We start from the raw sequence: 22,049 nt of genomic DNA on the forward strand, positions 1-22,049 counted from the left end.
CTAGCTGCCAGTAAAGACTTGCAGATCTACTCATGAAATTGTGTGTTATCTTTGAGAATTTCATTAAAATTGTATTTGTTATCTGGAGATGATCAAATCTAGATCGATTTGTTTTTATTTACTTATATTTTTAGAAAGGAGAAAATGTGGATTCTGGAAATTATAATCCTGTAAGCTTGTTATTGTTCTTTGTTAAATTTCTAGAAATAATTTCAGTATAAATCTGTGAACATTTATGAAAAAATGCTCAACTGTAGAAATATAAAGGTGTCCACCAAGAACATGTCAAATTAATTTCAGTTGTTTTTTGAATGGTAGGATCATCAGTTCAGATGAATTAGAAAAATACCATAATAATAGTGTCTTAATTTTAATTATGTATTTGACAATCTTTTGCCATATTTTTAGATAATATATGATGGTAAATTGCTGTTTAAATTTAGAGTAATAGGTAGATTTATAGTATTTAGATTCAAAGTAGGTCGAAATTGAAAACCAGTATTTGGTTACAGGTTCAGTGTTACTTTTGAGAGAGATCTTCAAAGCATTACAATAGGATTATCTATATCTTGTGTCAACATTTCCATTATTGAGCTGGCTGAAGGTTTAGAAAGTAGGTTTATCTGATTGTAGATTATTCAAAGCTGGACTTGGGTAGCTGATACCATAGAAGGCACCCTAAAGCCTTCCCTCATTAACATAGTGCATTTGTATCTTCCCTGTCTCTTAACATACTTTGATACTTTATATGTAATATAAACTCATGATTTAGTTTGCTTCAGGGAAAAAAGTGACTTTTTTTTTTTTTGTCTGCCTGATATTTTTACCAAATTAATGTATGAATTCAATATATTTTTTACAATAGTATAACATTCTTAATGATACAGATTTAATAATACAAACTGAAAATTGGAAAAGACTCTACATAAAGTATATTTTAATCTCTTCTAGGAGTATGAAGCACGAACAGGGAGGACCTGTAAACCACCACCTCAGTCTTCAAGACGTAAGAATTTTGAATTTGAACCACTTTCTACCACCGCCCTGATTCTTGAGGATCGACCATCGTAAGTATTATGGTGGTCATCAGGCACACTGTGTATATTTTAAACTTCAATTTAATTTTGCTTACTATTTCACACAAAATGTAAGAATTGAATACAGAAATGGCTTTAAGAAGATTTTAAAAATCTCAGTCATGTATCCTAAAACTAATAAGGAAGAATATATTATTGATGTGCAAACTTTATACATATTTTCTAGAAGTATCTGTAAGCCAATGAATGAAACATAAATCTTAGATGGCTTTTTATATCTATTCTTACTTCAACCCTCCTGCCTTATCTTAACAAGATAAGGCATTTATTTTTCCTTTCTTGCCATTTAATAGGTACTTAAGGTGTATTGGTCTTTGCCTTTTGGACAAATTTTGAAATTTGGGAGCTTGAAATAATAACTACTGATTTGTCAACTAGTTAGTTTACTATTATTAAGAATATATTCTTGAAGCGCCTGGGTGGCTCACTTGGTTAAACGTCCGACTCTTGATTTCAGCTCAGGTCATGATCTTGCGGTTCATGGGATCGAGCCTCTCATCAAGCTTTGTGCTGACAGCGTGGAGCCTGCTTGGGATTCTCTCTGTCCCCCCTCAACCCCTCCTCTGTGCACACGTGCACCTTCTCTCGCTCTCAAAATAAAGAAAAGCTTTAAAAAGAAGAATATGTTATTTTTTATTATTTTGTTTTTGAGAAAGAGACAGCTCAAGTGGGTAAGGGGCAGAGAGAGGGGGACAGAAGATCCAAAGTGGGCTCTGCACTGATAGGAGCAGGCTCCATGCGGGGCTCAAATGCACGAGCAATGAGATCATGACCTGAGCTGAACTCATATGCTCAACCGACTGAGCCACCCAGGTGCCCCAAAGAATAGAAATACCCAACAAAACCAATTTAAATTCTTCCCTTCCCTTTTTCTGCCCTTCCCATCTCAGCCTTCCACAAAGCTGCTGTTCTTTAAAACACTGTCTCTGATTTGTTATCATACAAAACACACCTTCCCTAAAGCAAGACCCCTTGGTTCTTAACTTCTTCCCCCTTCTTGGGCTCTCTGGATCTACTCTTTTTCTTCTAGACTTCTCTTTCCTTCCAGTGTAAAAAATTCCTAACCTGTCTTGTCACTTTCCTGATCTGCACCTTTTTCCACCCATTATCATGGGGAGCATAATAAAAGAATCTGGGGCCAAACAGGCAGAGGTTGAATTGAATATTTTTTAGACATTCTGAGAGAAGAAAGGTTGGACGTAAGTACATTATTTTTTTTTTTATTCTTGTTACATTCCTTCATATTAAAGAAAGTGTGATCATGACACTCCTTTTTAAGGATTTGCTGAATATGTTCATATATCATTTTTCCATTGGTTTAAAAAAAAAAAAAAAGCTTTTTAGCGGCACCTGACTGCCTCAGTAAGAGGAGTATCCTACTCTTGATCTTAGGGTCATGAGTTCTAGCCCCATGTTGGGTGTGGAGCCTACTTTAAAAAAAAATTAAGGGTTGCCTGGGTGGCTCAGTCAGTTAAGGGTCAAACTCTAGATTTCAGCTCAGGTCATGATCTCGTGATTTGTGAGTTTGGACCCCGCATCAGGCTCTGTGCTGACAGTGTGGAGCCTGCTTGGGATTTTCTCTTTCTCCCTCTCCCTCTCCCTCTCCCTCTCCCTCTCCCTCTCCCTCTCCCTCTCCCTCTCCCTCTCCCTCTCCCTCTCCCTCTCCCTCTCCCTGCCTCTCCCCCACGCATGCTCACTCTCATATTCTCTCCCTCTCTCTTTCTCTCTCTCAAATAAACTTTAAATTTTAAAGAGTTTTTCAGAAATTCAGTTATGAGAACATGTCAAAGTTTCATTTCAGTCTTGCTGCCAGGGAGGAGAATTAACCAGGCCAATTCAAAGAGTGGTCAGATAAGCAAGAAGAGAATACCTGGTTAAAGATTTTCAGACTCTTGACGCTGAGCAGGTAGATAACTGCATTTGGAAGAGTGTTCTTAAACTTGTTAAAATTCATCCAAAATGGATTAAGCTCTTTACCAGGACTGTTCATTTCTTCCCAGAAGTTCATAAAAATACCATGCAAAAAGTTCTGTTCTAGTGTTCGGGCCATATTTTTCTTTACACCACACTTTATTTACAACCAAACCTATTTCTTTAAGTCCTGCCTTCATGCCTTTGCTCATTTATTGCCCTCACTTGGGATGCAAATATCTTATTTCCACTTCTCACCTACCTAATTCTTTAAGGACTAGGATTTATCTTTTTTTTTTTTTTTTTTTTGTAAGTTTGTTTATTTATTTTGAGAGCTAGAGAGAGAATACAAGCAGAGGAGGGACAGAGAAAGGGAGACTCCGAATCCCAAGCCAGCTCTGTGCTGTTAGCACAGAGCGTGATGCAGGGCTTGAACTCAAGAAGTATGAGATCATGACCTGAGCCAAGATCGAGTCAGACACTTAACTGACTGAGCCACCAGATGCCTCTAGGCTTTATCTTTTCCATTCAGTTAAGTCTTTGGCTTCAACCTTCAGTGATTTCAATATATTAAATTTTTCTTATAACTTATATAAGGAGTTCCATGAAATTGGAACTTGAAACAGTACACTAGACAAAATAAATTTATAAGAGGATCTCAGTGTACCAAAAATGTATAAACAACTGAAAGAAATGACTTTTTTCACTGTACTCTCTGAAATTAATATATTAGTTATAAATATTACAGCTTCTATGCTATTTGAGTTTGTTCATCTGTAATACAGAGATTCAAGTTGATAGCTACTGTTCCACTCAGCTCTGAGATGCTGTGATTTTTTAAAAAATTTTTTTAATGTTTATTTATTTTTAATATGAAATTTATTGTCAAATTGGTTTCCATATAACACCCAGTGCTCATCCCAACAGGTGCCCTCCTCAGTACCCATCACCCACTCTCCCCTCCCTCCCACCCCCCATCAACCCTCAGTTCTCAGTTTTTTAAGAGTCTCTTATGTTTTGGCTTCCTGTTTATTTATTTTTGAGAGGCAGACAGAGCATGAGCAGGGGAGGGAGGGAGAGAGAGAGAGAGAGAGAGACCCAGAGAGAGAGAGAGAGAGACCCAGAGAGAGAGAGAGAGAGAGAGAGAGACCCAGAATCCAAAGCAGCCTCCAGGTTCTGAGCTGTCAGCCCAGAGCCTAGTGCAGGGCTTGAACTCACAAACCATGAGATCATCACCTGAAGTGAAGTAGGATGCTTAACTGACTGAGCCACCCAGGTACCCCTGAGATATTGTGATTTAATTACAAATTTTGTTCACCTTTCTAAAATTGAAGGGGTCTTTTGGGAGAAAGTGATTTATATGAATTAACATTTATATAATCAATAAACAAAAGCTTTCCATAGTGTTAGCATATGGGAGTACCCAATCACCCATTCCTCCTTCTACTTCAGCAATTGATAAATACATCTAGAGAACCAGCGAGAATGAAAACTTTCACTTTATTGAATATAAAACCAGATGAGACTGCATGGGTGCAACCTGCATATTAAATGACAATTCTACTTTATCTCAGAATATTTGCCAGCAGATTTGAGCCAGTTCAGCCTTGCCTTCACAAGCTGAGAATTTGGAGCAGAGACTTATGTAATCTGTAGTTTTGTTCTGTTTCGGAATGCAGCCAAGTTCTGTTAAGGTGGCATCTGCAAGGGGGTGGAGAGAGGGACAGAAGTTTTCCCTCAGCATGAAATTGATGTTGGAATCTTCCTCTTTCATAGATCACAGTGATAATGGGAGGAGAGGAGGAGTTTCCCCTTGCAAAGGGAATTTGTGAATTGGTGCCACTTTTCTTTTCTTAGCTTCTGTAATTTTGCAGAAACATCCAGAATCATTGGCTGCGTAGGTTTTTATAGTTGAAATTTCTTTATGTATGAAGCAGCTATAGTATTTAATCATCTAAAGTCCTCAGATTTCAAATACAGGAATTTTCTCTCTGCCTACTCCTCCCTTAACCCACCTCATAATAAAGCCAGCCTTGGACAGGAAGGTAAGAGTATCCATATGAGCTGTGTTGATAGGAACCTCTTCTATGTTACTATTTTTTTTATAAAATTTTTTTAATGTTTATTTTTGAGAGAGAGACAGAGCGTGAGCGGGGAGGGGCAGAGAGAGAGGGAGACACAGAATGTGAAGCAGGCTCCAGGCTCTGAGCTGTCAGCACAGAGCCTGACATGGGGCTCAAACTCGTGAACCGTGAGATCATGACCTGAGCCTAAGTCAGATGCTTAACTGAGCCACGCAGGCGCCCCACTCTTCTATGTTTTAAATCACTGATGCTTATGGGACTTTTTTTAAAACCACCAATGGATAGAGCTACATCTCTTTCTCTTCTGGCTTCTTGGCTGAGTTACTATACACACAGTACCAAACAAGTGGAGAAATTCTTAAAGGTGCAAGTAAAAGGTGACAAAAAAGTAAAGTATAAGGGCACCTGGGTGACTCAGTCGTTAAGCATCTGACTTCAACTCAGGTCATGATCTTACAGTTCTTGAGTTTGAACCCCCCATGAGGCTGTCTGCTGTCTGTGTGGAGCCAGCTTCCCATCCTCTGTCTCCCTCTTTTTGCTCTTCCCCTGCTTTTTCACATTCTCTGTCTCAAAAATAAATAAACATCAAAAAAAATTTTTTTTGATATAGGTTTTTATGTGATAGCTTTGAAAAGCAGCAAATGTTCTTACCGTGTTTTTTAGCATGATCCACTATCTTAGATATTCATTAATGGTTTCTTCTCTTGACCACCTAACTAATTGACATTTTTCTAAGGGACAATAGTAAACCATATCTTTTTCTTAGAGTGCCTAAGAGTACTGAATGAGGTGCTTAGTATTTCCTGGTTGATTTTATTCACTCAGCCTTTGATTTTCAAGACTGAAGAATCCTATTTTTTTAATTAGTTCTCTAGGCAAATGACTGCAAAATTAGTGATTTTTTTTTGGAAGAAAAAAAACACAAAAAAACAAGTCTGTGTATGTATTTGTTTTTATGTTTTATTCATTCACTGTCTAGTTTAGGGTACTAAAAATTCTGGTCTTCCTCAAAGTATCAAAGATTGGTTAGGACGTTTACCATATGGACTCTTCATGTTTGGACCATTGAATTTGTACTCTGTTCTATGTACCAAGGTTTTTGCATTTATGATGATTGGAAGAAGGGGATACCAAGACTTATAATAATTAATAAGCCAATTATTATTTATTTACTATTTTGTGTTGGAGTACATATATAAGTACTCATTTTCAAAAAACTGAAATCACAATAGAAAAACCTGACATAGGACTATCTGAAAAGTTCTGTTTCCTGAACAGTGTTTAACTCCTTCCTGCAAATTATTTCATGCTAAGACTGACGTACTTATGACTAGCACAAATAAAGCTATCTGTTTGCCTCTTCTCGAAATCTTTCAGGACTACGTCAACATAGTTTGGGGAGTTATCTGGAAAAACCAAGGTGTGAGTGTCAGTGAAACAATATTGCATATAAAGGGACTGTGCTCTTTTTATTAATTAATTAGGCCTTTATAATCATGGTTTTGAGGCATAGTTCTGTGTTTACTTAAAATCTGTGATCTTTGTGCTTATTCAAATTTAGATCCGTTCCCTTACATAAATGACCTGGATGGCAAGTTACTGTTCCTTCTTTTTCTAGAGTCTAGACCTAGAATCTCCATTATGGTAACAACTAGGCACAGGTGGCTATCTAAATTTAAATTTAATTAATTAAAGTTAAATAAAATAGAAAAGTCATTCCCTCAGGCACACTAGTCACATTTCAGGTGCTCAGTAGCTACATGCGGCTAGTGGCTACTACATTTTAACAGCACGAAAGAACATTTTTATCATTGCAGCAAGGGTTAGTACTGGTCTAAGCCATGTGGAGGGACTGTAAAGTTGTGCAGAGGAGAGATCTGTTTAATTTTTTTTTTTTTTAACGTTTATTTATTTTTGAGACAGAGAGAGACAGAGCGTGAACAGGGGAGGGGCAGAGAGAGAGGGAGACAGAGAATCCGAAACAGGCTCCAGGCTCTGAGCTGTCAGCACAGAGCCCGACGCGGGGCTCGAACTCACAGACCGCGAGATCATGACCTGAGCCGAAGTCAGACACTTAACCGACCGAGCCACCCAGGCGCCCCGAGAGATCTGTTTAGATCTAATTCCACTTTCTCAGTAAATAGAAGAACAGATCCCCCAAGTTGTGCCCTTAAGTCTAAGCTAGTCTTTTATTGAGACTTATGGAAAAGAAATAAGAAAGAATGAAGTGCAAAAAGCATTAAGATTCATACCAGGAGCAGCAGGCAGCATTGTAACTGAAGGGAATGATCAAGCCTTTTCGGTGGAAAATAGTAGTAACTGGTGAGATATCTTAAGAGTAGATTTGTAGTTCAAAAACTGGAAATGAAATTTGAATTAAGCTGTTTCTCCCCTGGTAAAATAAAAAATCTCTAAAGGTAGATAAAACAATTTTCTGTTATCTTAAGAGTTCGGAGTCCAATCAGGAAAAACAGACAACCAGGACAGTAATTTCAAGAAGAAAGACTTTAATAGAGTAATTTATTACTCTTAATTTATTATTAAGGTTGTTAGAAGGGCTAGAAAAGGAAAAGAAGGGGATATGAGGTCAAAAGATTAACAGCTTCAGAAAAGCACTTACAGTCTGGGCTGGAGGAGCAAAAGAGAAGACAGTATTACTGAGTCCAGGATCACTGTTTACTTGAAAACTAGATTTATATTTGGCTTTTTTCTCTTTTTTTCTGTGGTCTCATTTTCATCACAATAAATAAGCTTTTTATTTTCTTTATATAGTAATAACATCTGAAACTTGGACAGCATGAAATCCATTCTTTTGTGGTATCAAACTATATCCAGAGAGATAGGATAGTTTGTAAAAGGAAATGAGAGACTCTTAATGGCTGGGTTTGGGCTTGACAGTTGGTTAGGACCTGGGTGAGAAGCAGCTTTGGACAACTTCAGTTTGTAAGGTTTAAGGGTAGGCAATACTAGGAATCATAAGGTTTTTTGTTTTTAAAGTTGATTTACTTATTTTGAGAGAGAGTGAACACAAGCAGGGGAGGGGCAGAGAGAGAAAATCCCAAGCATGCTCCCCACCGTCAGTGTGGAGCCCACTGCGGGGCTTGAACCCACAAACTGCGAGATCATGACCTGAGCCAAAACCCAAGAGTTGCCCAGGCTCCCCAGAATCATAAGGTTAATTAATCTAGTGTAAGGGCTAAACTCAATGGATTTTGAAAGTGGTTGGAGTCAGGTGAAGTTTGTAATGGTCCCTGCCCTTTAGAGCATTATTATTGTGTAACTGGTGTATCACTCAGCAATTACATTCAACTACAAATAAGAGACTCCCCCATATAGTGGCCTAAACACATAAGGATTTATTCCCTCATATATACATGGCCCAGAGTTGGGCAGTTCAGAGCTAGTCTGGTGTCTCCATGCATCGAGTACCCAGGTTCATGTCTTTCTGCTGCACCACCTTCAGCAAGTGACTTCACTCTCATGCTGACTTTGGGCTTGCAATTGGAACAAAAGTGGTCGGAATAAAAGGCCTCTTGCAGCTGAGTCAACTTTCCTTTTTGGAAGTCTTCCAAGAGATTCCACAGTCCCTTTTCTTTAAATCTTATTAGAAACAATTCTGTGTTTAAAGCTAGATGCTAAGGAAGTGGAGAAATTTGTCTTTTATTATAGGATGGCAATCAAGGTTCTATTTTTTTTTTTTTTGGCCTTTTTTGGATAAAATATTCTGTTGACCTTTAATTTCATCTATTATTGATGAATTGCCTATATTTTTAATATTAGTAGTTCTCTATAGTTTATATATCTTAACTCTTCATGGACTACCTTCAAGTAATATTATACTATCTCACATATATAAGAACATTACAGTACTATTACTTCCACTGTACATGTTATAAACCCCATGTATTAGGGTTCTCCAGAGAAGTGGAAACCCCATGTATTAAGGTTCTTATTTTTATATATCCTATTTGTATATAAGGAGATTTATTAGAAGGAAGTGGCTGTCATGAATTTAGAGACTGAGAAGTCTGAAGATCTGTAGTCAGCAAGCTCTGGACCCAGGAGAGCTGATGTTCCAGTTCCAGTTCAAGTCCTAAGGCTGAGAAATAGGAAAGCTGATAATGTAATTTCCAGTTCAAGTCCCAAGTCAGGAGAAGACTTATATCCCAGCTCAAAGACAGGCAAGCAGGCAGAGAGAGAGAGAGGGAGAGAAAGTTTGATACACAAAACTAACAATCACACCCTACATACATTTTTATTATTTTTTTCTTTAAACCTTCTTTTATTTTCTAAGAAGTTATGTAACTAGATTTCCATCTGGTATTATTTCCTTCTACTGCGTGTTCTTTTAACACTTTTTGTAGTACTGGTCTGCTGTCTGAATTCTTTTATTTTCTGAAAGCTATTAAGATTTTTCTTTATCTCTGCTTTTCATGAATTTGATGATATGCTTTGGTGTGGTTTTCCTCATATTCCTTCTCTTTGAGGTTCATTGAAACTAACGTGTCTGCATTTGTAATTTTGTATCAACTTTGGGAAAATTGTAGCCTTTATTTTTCAACTATTTCTTGTCTGCCTTCTCTCCCCTTTTTTCTGAGTCAATTAAACATGTATTATGTTTCTTGATATTCATATCCCACAACTCAGGCTATTTTGAGGGGATTGACAAGGGGTATTTTTTTCTCTTTGTATTTCATTTTGTATAGCTTTCTATTCTATTTTAAAGCTCACATTTTTTCCCCCTGCAATTTGTAATCTCCTGTCAGTCCCACCTTTTGTGTTTTTCAGTTTAGAAATTGTACTTTTTGGGGCACCTGGGTGGCTTAGTTGAAGCATCTGACTCTTGATTTTGGCACAGGTCATGATCTCATGGTTCATGGGGTCAAGCCCCACGTCAGCAGAAGCCTGCTTGGGATTCTTTCCCTCTCCCTCTCTCCCTGCCCCTCCCCTGCTTGTGCACATATGCATGTGCATGCTGTCTCTCTCTCAAAATAAATAAACATTTTTAAAAAATTGTACTTTTCATCTGTAGAACTTTGATTTGGATCTTGAGCTTTTCTTATTGTGTTCTCCCTCTACCTCCTTGAGTATATTTATTACAGCAGTTTTATCATCCTTGAGGTATAATCTTGTCTAACACTTCTGCACTATATCTATTGATTATTTTCTTCAGTATAAATTGTATTTTCCTGCTTCTTTGCTTCCAGGTAATTTTTATTGGATACTAGATTTTGTGACTTTACATAGTTGGACGCTGGACTTTTTGTATTCCTTTAAATATTTTTTGACTTTAGTCTGGTACCAAGTTCCTTGGAGTTGGTTTGTCCCTTTTAATCTAATCATTATTAGAGTGGTTCCAGAACAGCCTTTAGTTTAGGGCTAGTATCCTTACTACTGAACCAATACCCTAATGATTCCACTTGATACCCTATCTGTTAGGACGACTTTCCACTCTGTCTGGCTCATTGTAATCTTTGAGGATGTTCTACCTATTCCTTTCTAGTATTTCTTACCTTGGATACCATAGTTTAATCACACACCTGCATAAATAGTACTCAGCCAGAAATTTGAGAGGACTCCTCTGTAGCTCCCTTCCTGGAAAATTCATACTCCTTGCTTCCAAACTCTGTTTCCTCAACTCAGCAAGACTAATGGATTTTGGGTACTTCCTTCCAGCACTGAGACCTGAAAGTCCCACGCCGTATGCTTAGGCATTTGCAGAGTTTTTCTCATAAGGATCACCGTCTTGTGCTGCTTATTGTCCAACGTCTAAAAACTATTGCTTAGCATATTCTCTTCATTGTTCTAATTAAGGCAAGAGAATAACCCTGGTCCCTCTTATTCCATTATGGCCTGAAGAAGTCTTAACCATATTCCTCTCTGTTACAACTACTGGAGGAATCTATCTTGACAAGAGAGGAAGAGGCAAAACGTTTAATTTGAAAGTTTGTCACATATCTTTCCCCACCCTAGCCTATTGAAAATAATTCAAAGAGTGCCTGGGTGGCTCAGTTGGTTAAGCATCTGACTTCAGCTCAGGTCATGATCTCACGGTTTATGAGTTTAAGCCCTGCATTGGGCTCTCTGCTGTCAGCATGGAGCCCACTTTGGATCCTCTGTCCCCTTCTCTTTCTGCAACACCCCCCCCCCCAACTGTGCTGTCTCTGTCTCTCTGCAAATAAATAAACTTAAAAAAAAATTTAAAAAATTGAGGGACATCTGACTAGCTTAGTCATAGAGCATGCAACTCTTCAACCTCAGGGTTGTGAGTTCAAGCCCCACATTGGGCATGGAGCCTTCTTAAAAAACATTTTTAAATAAAATAAATGAATGAATAATTAAAAAAACATTTTAAAAACCTGACTCCTCAAATTGGACATTATTATGATATATTAGGATATTTGGTAATATTTAAATGTATTTCTTTTGCTTAGTCATGTATGTAAGTCACCTACTCTGTGAAGTAGGTGAAGCCATTAATTTTAAAGCCAAAATATAGTATATGCAAGTGATTAAGTGATTATCAAATTTGTAGTTACAATGTTATCCTAAAACTCTGAAGTAGAAACCAATTTGTTATAAAAGTATACCTGCACTTACCATATGACCCAAGAATTCCATTACTAGGTATTTACCCAAGAGAAATGAAAGCAGATACCCATACAAAGACTTGAAGTGAATATTTATAGTAGCTTTATCCATAGGCCCTCAACTGGAAATAATCTAAATGCTTATCCACATGGATAAATAGAACACTACTGACCAGTTAAAAGGAATACATTACTAGTATGCAGAATAACATGGATGAGTTTCAAAAGTATGCTCAGTAAAAGAAGCCAGAACAAAAGAATCTATATGAAATTATTTAAAAGGCAACCAGCTAATGTACAGAGATAGGAATAGAGATATGATTGCCTAAGGTGGGTAAGTGTTGAGTGCAAAGGGGACATAAGGAAACTTTGTAGAATGATGGGACTGTTTTGTATCTTGATTGATATGTTGGTTGCACAGGTATATATACATTTGGGTTTGTTTTTTTTTTTTTTTAAGTTTTTATTTATTTTGAGAGAGAGAGAGAGAACATGAGCAGGGGAGCAGCACAGAGAGAGAGGGAGAGAGAGAATCCCAAGCAGGCTCTGTACTGTCAGCACAGAGCCTGATGCAGGGCTCAAACCCATGAACCATGAGATCATGACCTGAGCTGAAACCAAGAGTAGGATGCTTGTTGACTGAGCCACCCAGGTGCTCCTATATACATTTGTTAAAACTCGCCAAACTGTGTTCTTGAAAATATATTCAGTCATTTTATTGTATGAAAATTATACCTCAAAAAATTGACTAAAAAAAACCCTGGTAAGTGAGCTTAATCACTTAACTTAGAAATATTGTCTGAAATCTGACATATTTAAATAATTATAAACATGTATACATAGAACATAAAAAAACATTTATATAACAAATATTAGCAATTTGGATTCTGATGCTTTTCTAAAATGCAGAGGTGTTTTCAACCTTTTACTTCTTTAAGGTATGAAATGAAAAGGTTAAGTTAGAAATTCTTTGTATTTGGCTATAAAAAGGAAGAAGTTAATACATTTAAAAGTTAATCTTTTAAAATTGACTTAAAACCTTTTTTTTCCAGAAATCTTCCTGCCAAATCTGTGGAAGAAGCTTTACGTCACCGACAAGAATATGATGAAATGGTGGCTGAGGCTAAAAAACGAGGTATAAATTTAACTCCAATCGGTGTATTTAATTTACTGATGTCAGTAGGAAGCTAACCTGTTGGTTAATTTCAACAGGAAGGTGGATGATGGGATTGATCAAATTCATCTTTTTTTTATTTTATTTTATTTTTTTTTTTAATTTTTTTTTTTAACGTTTATTTTTGAGACAGAGAGAGACAGAGCATGAACGGGGGAGGGTCAGAGAGAGAGGGAGACACAGAATCTGAAACAGGCTCCAGGCTCTGAGCAGTCAGCACAGAGCCCGACACGGGGCTCGAACTCATGGACCGCGAGATCGTGACCTGAGCTGAAGTCGGACGCTTAACCAACTGAACCACCCAGGCGCCCCCAAATTCATCTTTAAGATAATGCTGTTTTCTTATTTTTTTAACTAAATCTGTTCTCAAAAATGTCTTACTTTTCTGCCAGTACTTTAACTGAGGAGAAAGGCAGCAGACTATCTATGAGGGTTCTTGGACAACGATTATTTTAACTTATGAATGGCAACGATATGAATTTATTTCATGAAATTCACTTCTTTTATAGTTTTTAAGCTTTTGGTATTTTATAATTTTAATAATTTGTAACACCTTCCTGTATGACTTTGAGAATATGATTTGAAATTAGAATTTGCTTTTGTGACTTAATGTAGTCTTTCTAGAATCCCAGTTGTGTCATTTGGACAGGCACATGAATGTATACTGTGGTGTATAAATTCACACCTTTAGGGGCACGCGGGTGGCTCATTCGGTTGAGCTTCCGACTTAAGCTCCGGGCATGATCTCACAGTTTGTGGGTTGGAGTCCTGCCTCAGGCTCTGTGCTGACAGCTCGGAGCTTGGAGCCTGCTTCAGATTCTGTGTCTCCCTCTCTCTCTGCCCTTCCCCGCTCGTGCTCTGTCTCTGTCTCTCAAAAATAAATAAAAATGTTTAAAAAAATTAAAAATAAATTCACACCTTTATTTATTCATTCTCTCCTCCAGCCAAAAAGTAGAACATAAGGATAATTTAACAGTATTTATTTGCTAAGCACTGTTAGTTCAGGGTACATTTTTAGAAAAGATATTATACAGCCATAAGTATTTTTAGATATGTGCCTTTTAGCAGCTGATTTTTTTCTTTGACCTTAAGTTAATGGAATACTATAATATACTGTAATAGGATACAGTTCTATTTGATGGCACTATTTTGGAAATGAGGTTAATTTTTTAATGTTATAAGAAACCTATAAGGCAGTTATATCTTTGTAAAAGCCCTAATCATTTATACATTGGATAAATTTATTTTATTTGAAATATTCCCAACATACCCAACACATTTTAATTGACTCTGAACTTTGACCTCACTAGTTGATTAATATTTAAGAGAGTTATTGATAAATACACAATCCTACAATGTGATATGATAGAAATAACATTAAATTGGGAAATCAGAGGGTAACAGCTTTAATCCTATTTGATACTACTTGGATATGATGGTAAATAAACCTAATGTTAGTTTCCTCAAATCTGTGAAGTGCGGGATTCAGGTTGACTGGATTAGGCTTTCAAGTGTTCTGTCCACACTTTTGTTTTAAAAGCAGTGAAACTCTCTCCAAAGAAAAGTTATATAGAATATGAATGCATATGACAAGGTAAAGAAAGTAGAGCTGGTTACTTGGCCTCCCACTTGCCCCTTAAGATGATTTCTGAGGCATTTTGTGAAACACAATTAGTAAACATTTTGGCTAGCTGATCTCTGAAGTTCCAACTGGTTCTAAAATTATATATAACTATAAACAAATAAATATACAAAACATCATATATAATTATATATTATATTAATATGCTCATATATTAATATAGTATATATAATATGCTAAAACATACATTATATATTAATATGACATGTTATATATAATTTTATAAAATTATAATTGTAACATAATATATAACATAGTAAAGTATATACATAATTTATAATTTTTTTAAATGTTTTTTTATTTTTGAGAGATAGTGTGTGAGCAGGGGAGGGGCAGAGTGAGAGGGAGACACAGAATCCCAAGCAGGGTCCAGGTTCTAAGCTGTCAGCACAGAGCCTCATGGGGGGCCTGAACCTACAAACTGCGAGATCATGACCTGAGCCAAAGTCGGAGGCTCAACTGAGTCACCCAGGTTCCCCTACATAATTATCTTATATATTTTGTGTACCACTTCTTTTTTTGAGGCATCTCTTGTTTCAGAATTGTGATTTCTGATTTTTGTTATGTATATTATAACAATATATATAATTACAACAAATACAAATAATTGTGTGTTATATATATAATTATGTATATATTGATCACTTCTTTTTTTCAGGCATCTCTTGTTTCAGAATTATGACTTCTGACTTTCAGAGGGGTGTTGTATATGTGTATATATTAGGGTTTTTTAATTTCAATCTAATTAGTAAAGCAAGACATCATGCTAGACAGGGTTAAGTGTAATAATGTCACTGGCAGAATTATTTTTTAATGTCATGTGCTTTTATCTAAGGAAATTCATAAATCCCTTCCTTATATGAAAAAAAGGGTATTGGTTAATTGCTCACAGTTGTTTAGGTTTTACATAGTTAATTCATGACAAATTTTGGTTTGTTTATTAAGTATAAATAGAATATGTGACATAGTAATCTATTTTTCTGGCCCTTTGTTCTGTTTACCTAAAAAAAAATTTTTTTTGCATTTATTTATTTTTGAGAGACAGAGACAGAGCACAAGTAGGGGAGGGGACAGAGAGAAGGAGACACAGAATTTGAGGCAGGCTCCAGGCTCCAGGCTCCCAGCACAGAGCCCAACGCGGGGCTCAAACTCACAAACAGTGAGATCATGACCTGAGCCGAAGTCGGATGCCCAACCGACTGAGCCACCCAGGCGCCCTGAGTTCCATTTACTTTTTTAGAAGAGGAGATGTAGGGGCACCTGGGTGGCTCAGTCAGAAGAGCATGTGACTTGATCTTGGGGTTGTGAGTTTGAGGCCCACATTGGGTACAGAGATTACTAAAAATGAAAACAATAAGCTAAAAAAGAAACAAACTTAGAATAGGAGGTGTTACTTTAAAATTACATTAATCAAGTTTATTTTCTATTTTTCCCCTGCTTCGTTTATTCCCTCTTTCCCCTTCTTCCTTCCCTCCTTTCTTTCCTTCTTGTTATCAGAATATTCTTTATGAGAAAGCTTATATTTTAGACTTAGGTAGAAGGAAAAGGGCATCATGATCTAGCTTTTTTGTATTGAAATAATTTTTACTTGTTTAAAACAGAAATTAAAGAAGCCCATAAAAGGAAAAAAATAATGAAAGAACGATTTAAACAGGAAGAAAATATCGCAAGTGCAATGGTAATTTGGATCAATGAAATACTGCCCAATTGGGAAGTAATGTAAGTAAGCAGACTTTTCCTCAATTCAAGTCTGTCTCCAAAGATCTCATGTTTCTAGTTCTCTATTTTTAGTATTTCCAACATGTGTCTTATGCTTTGGCTAAATTATACCTATGTATAAATTTTATACATCCCTCAATCTCTTAATACCTACTTCCCTTACTGACCACCCTTTCTATGCCTGTCAGAATCTTACCTTTCCTTTGAGGATATTCATCTGAAATGCTAGTTGATCCATGAAAATTTAATTTCCTCAGTTACCATATTTTCTTAATTCTAACATATCTGCTGCAAGGTGCATTATTGATGTAATAGCAGGTTTTGCAAAGAAAATACTAAATCTGTAATTCATTGTAAGATGCATTTGTTAAATGTTAAATATTAAAGTGATTTTTAATATACCTCTCTCATAATCATAAATACGCTATATATGATCTTTCCTTTTTCTAATGTCCCATTATACTTTGAGGCTAATATACTTCTTGCTTTACTTTGCCTTTTATTTTCCGATAATATTTTTGTATATGCCTTATATTCCCTCTAGACTGGAGGGTAGGAGATGTGTTCTGCAGTGTAGGATACGCATTGGGAATTTGTTGAATATTGATACATTGTGACAGGTATCAAATTAGGCTCTTTACATAAGTAATCACATTTGATTCTTACAACCTTTACTCCCATTTATCTTATAGAGAAGCTCAAGGTTAGGTTAAGTGATTTGCCCAAGGTTATACAATTAATGAATAGTTAAACCAGATTTGAACTCCCGTCCATCTGACTCTAAAGCCCACTCTCTTTCAGCAGACACACTGCCTCTCAAAGACAAGGGCCTTACCCATAATAAATACCTTGTGATTTTTTTTTTTGGTACTGAGTTGACAGAAGATTTTTATGTTCCTTTATCCTGTTTTTCATGACTGTCCACCTATTTCTGATTCTCTCATTGTACCCTATAAGTGGCAGCTGTAGAAGGCAGCTCCCTTTAAATTACTATTGTCCTTCTGTAGGGTACCATATATTTTTTAGACTTCTGTTGCCTACAAGCATGAACCTCACGGAAAGAATGCATCACATGCTTAACTATGTTCTTAAAAATCATTCAGTCACTTGGCCATAGACTAGCTAAACCATCATGCAACTAGTGTTTTTGGTATAAAAAGTAACTGTGTCCTTTTTTCTCCCCCTTTAATTCTAGGCGTAGTACAAGAAGAGTTCGAGAATTGTGGTGGCAGGGATTGCCCCCTAGTGTTCGTGGGAAAGTTTGGAGTCTAGCTGTAGGAAATGAACTAAATATCACTCCTGGTTTGTATTCTATATTCAGTTACTCCCACACATGAAAACAGCCATCTCCAGAATTATAAAACAGATTAGTAGATTGGCCATTTAAAAAGGCATTACCATATATAATGTCATTTTAGAGCATGTTTCATTCCCACTCTCTCCAAAACCTGGTATGATTTAATGAGTAAGTTATTATATAAATAAGGTTTGTGGGTTTTCCTTTAGTTTACAACCATCAGTAATATTTTTGACATCCAGATATTTTCACTGCAGGTAACTTCTAGGATTCTAGGTAGTGGTGGATATAGAAGTATATACAAAGAAAAATAGTGTAATTGTGGAAAGGTTTCCCTTTGTTAAAAAATATATATATATATTGATAGAAGCCTAGAAATTTCTTTTCCTACATCTCTACCCAAACCAGTCCTTTTGGATTTTTTTATTTGAAAATTTCCAAATTTAAAAAACAAAATAAGACTCGCAAGGAACTGTTTTATTTTCTTATGTTTCTTAAAACCTTAAAGGATAGAAGTAAAAGGTAAAGTGGTTTCGATGCAGCAAAAAATATAAAATTAGGATAATATCAAATAGAGGAAAATGTTAAATAGTTAATAATAAAAGGTACTAAATAGGTCTGAGTGATAACGTGGACAGTGGCACCATAGAAAGACTTGGGGGCTCTGGTATAATAACGGAAATAATATATTGTTACTGTTACTTTAAAATTTTTATATATCAATTTTTTTTAAGTCAAGCAATAGTAAGGTACAAACTGTATGCTTCTTCCCTCTCTTCTACCCAAACTCCTGCTTTTGATCCTACCAGATCTTTTTTCTGTGCTCGTAAAAAAAGTGTGCCTCAACATACAATTTTTTTAAATTTTTTTTTACATTTATTTATTTTTTGAAAGACATAGACAGAGCACAAGTTGGGGAGGGGCAGAGAGAGGAGTCACATAATCCGAAGCAGGCTCCAGGCTCCAAGCTGTCAGCACAGAGCCCAACGCGGGACTCGAACTCACAAACCATGAGATCATGACCTGAGCCGAAGTCAGACGCTTAACCGACTGAGCCACCCAGGCGCCCCGAAATATGATAATTTTTAAAGCTTCTCTTTTTCTTTTCTTTTTATTCCCACAAAAAGGAATTTATGCCATCAGCTTATTCTGTGGCTTATTTTTTTCACACTTTAATCTGTCTTGAGCACTATATATAAGTGTACCTTATACATACTGTAGCTGCACTGTAGTCCACAGTTTGGTTGTACTGTGACTTACTTAATCATTTTCTTAGTGATAGCCAAATCAATGACATGTATGTTAAAAGAGCAATCAAGGTACTGTTTCTTACCTCTCAAAAGTGATTAAAATGAATGAGAATTACCGACATAGGGGATGACTGATAATACTATAGAAACATTTATTAAAAGCCTCAAAAAATAACCTTTGACCTATTTATTCTAGTTCTAAACAATAAGAACATTATCAGGATTGAGTGCAAAAGCTTTTCTACAATGATGCCCATTGTAGCAAATCAGTGTTGTATATATAACTGGACAGATTAATAACAAAAATCTAAATATTTATCTTTAGTCTTCATAGTGATGCCAACTTTGAGTGGCATGATTGTGAATGATTTTTAGCATTGGTTTTCACAAATATCCCATAATGAAGATGTTATTTTAACCAGACCTTTTTTTTTTTTAATTTAAAAATAGAATTTAAAGAAAGAATTAAGTGGGGTACCTGCTGGCTTAGGCAGTAGAGCATGCAACTCTTGATCTTGGGGTCATGAGTTCAAGCCCCACGTTGGGGATAGAGTTTACATTAACAATCAATCAATAAATATTTTTTTAATTTAGCTTAGAAAAGGTTAGAGTCTACCTGACCTAACTGTTCCCCCCAAATAAAACAAAGGTTTGTTTTGCTCTCTGTGCTTGAAACAGATTAAAAGGAAATAATTTTACATTATTGTCAGAACTTTCAGTTAGATAATTAAAATCCTTGATATTAAGGATTGTTGGACATATTATAATTGTTTAAAGTCTTAAGACTCGGTTTTGTATACAGTTGAGGTGATAAAGTATTGGTGGCTATTTGAAATTTGGTTTTCAGTTTTGTTGAGAACTTTGGCTTTAGAATGTTAAGTATCTGATAGCTTCTACATTAAAATATTGGCTAGGTGGTATTAAACTTTTGTGATACTGTAATCAAAAAGTTCTTTTTTAAGCTCAAAATATAGTTAATAACATAACTAGGCTATTTACTTTCACAGTAATTTTAGATTTTCTCTACTAAATAATTATATATTCAGGAATAGAATAGGTAATCATTCTTTTTCTTTAGTGGTAGGAAGGAAGCTAAATTTCAGTTGAAGTAAATTTACTTTTGATAACTTTGTTTACTTTTAATGGCTCTAATAGTTTAAGTTTTTACCTGTTGCATTTGTTTTGATCATGAAATTTATAACCCCTGGAGAATAGTAAGTAAGAATAAAGGCTCTAAAGTCAGTCAGATGTGGTTCAAATCTTGGTTCCACTATATATTAGGTTTGTGACCTTGGGCAAATTATTTAACATCTAAGAGAATTAGTTTTCTTCATCTGTAAATGGAGGTAAGATTATTAACTATCTCAAAGGATTGTTCTAACAATTATTTGTGATAATGAAAAATATGAATATAAAATTACAGTGAAAGTGAATTTGCTGAGAGTATATGCAGACAGTATTATCATTGCCAGAAAATGAGAAAATTAAACATACACTGATCTCAAAGTATTCTCTATTCAAGTCCAATATACAACTGTAAGTCTGCTTCAGGTTCTACATTTGTAGATTCAGAGTAACATAAATAAGACCTGTGGAGTCAGGCATGGAATTGAACTGACATACAGGTCGTCTTCTTATAGATAAGCACTCTAAGTCTTCCCTGTAGAGATGTCCTTTGATGTTTTGAAATGCATTACCACATTTTTCTTATTGGATCAGTTTTGTGGCTTCCTAAGGTGATGATTTATTTGGTGAGCCTTTTTTCTTCCAAGGTAGTTTTAAAGTTTAAGTAGAATAGTGAAACTGGACCTGGCTTGGAATCAGCTTGAAACCAGAAATTGTGGACTTCAGTTTGGTACCTGATAACTGCAAAAAAAATTGTATATATAATTAAAAAATTATGTCTACCTCTTTAACCAAATTATTGATGGACTCAAATTTAGACTTTTAGAAATTTAGACTTTTTAAATTTTAAAAACTTTTTAAGTTTTATTATATTTTAGGTTTATTTAATTATTTTCGAGGTGGGGAGAGAGAGAAAGGGTGCATGAGGGGCAGAGACAAAGGGAGAGAAGGAGAATCCCAAGTAGGCTCTGCACCGTAAATGGAGAGCCTGGTGTGGGGCTCGAACTCAAGAACTGTGAAATCATGTCCTGAACTGAAGTCGAGTCAGACGCTCAACTGATTGAGTCACCCAGGCACCTGACTTTTTTTTTTTTTGGCACTTGACTTTTTTTTTTTTTTTTTTAATTTTTTTCTAAGCCATTAGTAGTAATGAAAAATAAACAGAAAGGAGAAGAGATCAAAATAGTAAGAGTCTATTTGAAATGTATGTAGTCAGTTTTTTTTTTTTTTTTAATTTTTAATGTTTATTTATTTTTTGAGAGAGACAGAGACAGAGCAGGAGCAGGGGAGGGGCACAGAGAGGGGGAGACAGAATCCGAAACAGGCTCCAGGCTCTGAGCTGTCAGCACAGAGCCTGACGTGGGGCTCGAACTCACAAACCATGAGATCATGACCTGAGCCGAAGTCGGACGCCCAACCGACTGAGCCACCCAGGCACCCCATATGTAGTCAGTTTTTTATAATGATCTGATTCTTGGCAATGTAAGAATACTTTTTATGGTATATACATTGGAATACTATGCAGTTGTTTAAAAAAAAAAAACTAAAGCAGATTTTATTCTACTAATGAAGAACAGCTTCGGATGTAATAAAGCAAGATGCAGATCAGTGCTGTAATATGTTGCCACACTTTTTTTTTAACAGGAAGATATATCTGTATATACATAATACATTCATATTTTCATCTTTAGAGTTCTGGTAAGCACAGTCACATCTGAGGGAAGGAAATATATTTTTCATTCTATACTGTTTTATACTACTTGAATTTTTAAAAAATTCTTAATTGAAGGGTGCCTCAGTTGGTTGAGTGTCCGACTTAGCTCTGGTCATGATCTCACAGTTCATGAGTTCGAGCCCCATGTTGGGCTCTGTGCTGACGGCTCAGAGCCTGGAGCCTGCTTCAGATTCTGTGTCTCCCTTTCTCTCTGCCCCTCCCCTGCTCACGCTCTGTCTCTCCTTCAAAAATAAACATTAAAGAAAATTTTTTTTAATTGTTCATTGTATTGCCTTTAAACAAACTTTTTATTTAAAAAGATCAATTGGAACAAAAAAGTGTTCTTGGTATTTTGGGCAATATATAAATGTTGGTGTTTGGTAAGAAATATTTTTTGCTATTCATTTGGCATTGAAATTTTCTGTTTTTGTGTAATTTAGAATATC

General features: G+C 35.9%; 1 protein-coding gene across 6 annotated transcripts in view; it reads left to right on the plus strand.

Moving 5' to 3' along the window:
• TBC1D12 (TBC1 domain family member 12) overlaps nt 1-22,049 on the plus strand; it is a 99,890-nt gene that overhangs the window by 60,244 nt on the left and 17,597 nt on the right. For all 6 annotated transcript variants that reach the window (XR_006194396.1, XM_042908009.1, XM_042908012.1 and 3 more), the window contains 4 exons: nt 952-1,067; nt 12,735-12,817; nt 16,100-16,217; nt 17,413-17,519. Coding sequence is in view for 5 of the 6 variants with exons in the window: in XM_042908009.1 (XP_042763943.1) it covers nt 952-1,067; nt 12,735-12,817; nt 16,100-16,217; nt 17,413-17,519 (424 nt within the window). In the remaining variant the exon portion in view is untranslated. The remainder of the gene's footprint in view (nt 1-951; nt 1,068-12,734; nt 12,818-16,099; nt 16,218-17,412; nt 17,520-22,049) is intronic.

Source organism: Panthera leo, chromosome D2, assembly GCF_018350215.1.
Source record: "Panthera leo isolate Ple1 chromosome D2, P.leo_Ple1_pat1.1, whole genome shotgun sequence".
NCBI lineage: Eukaryota > Metazoa > Chordata > Mammalia > Carnivora > Felidae > Panthera > Panthera leo.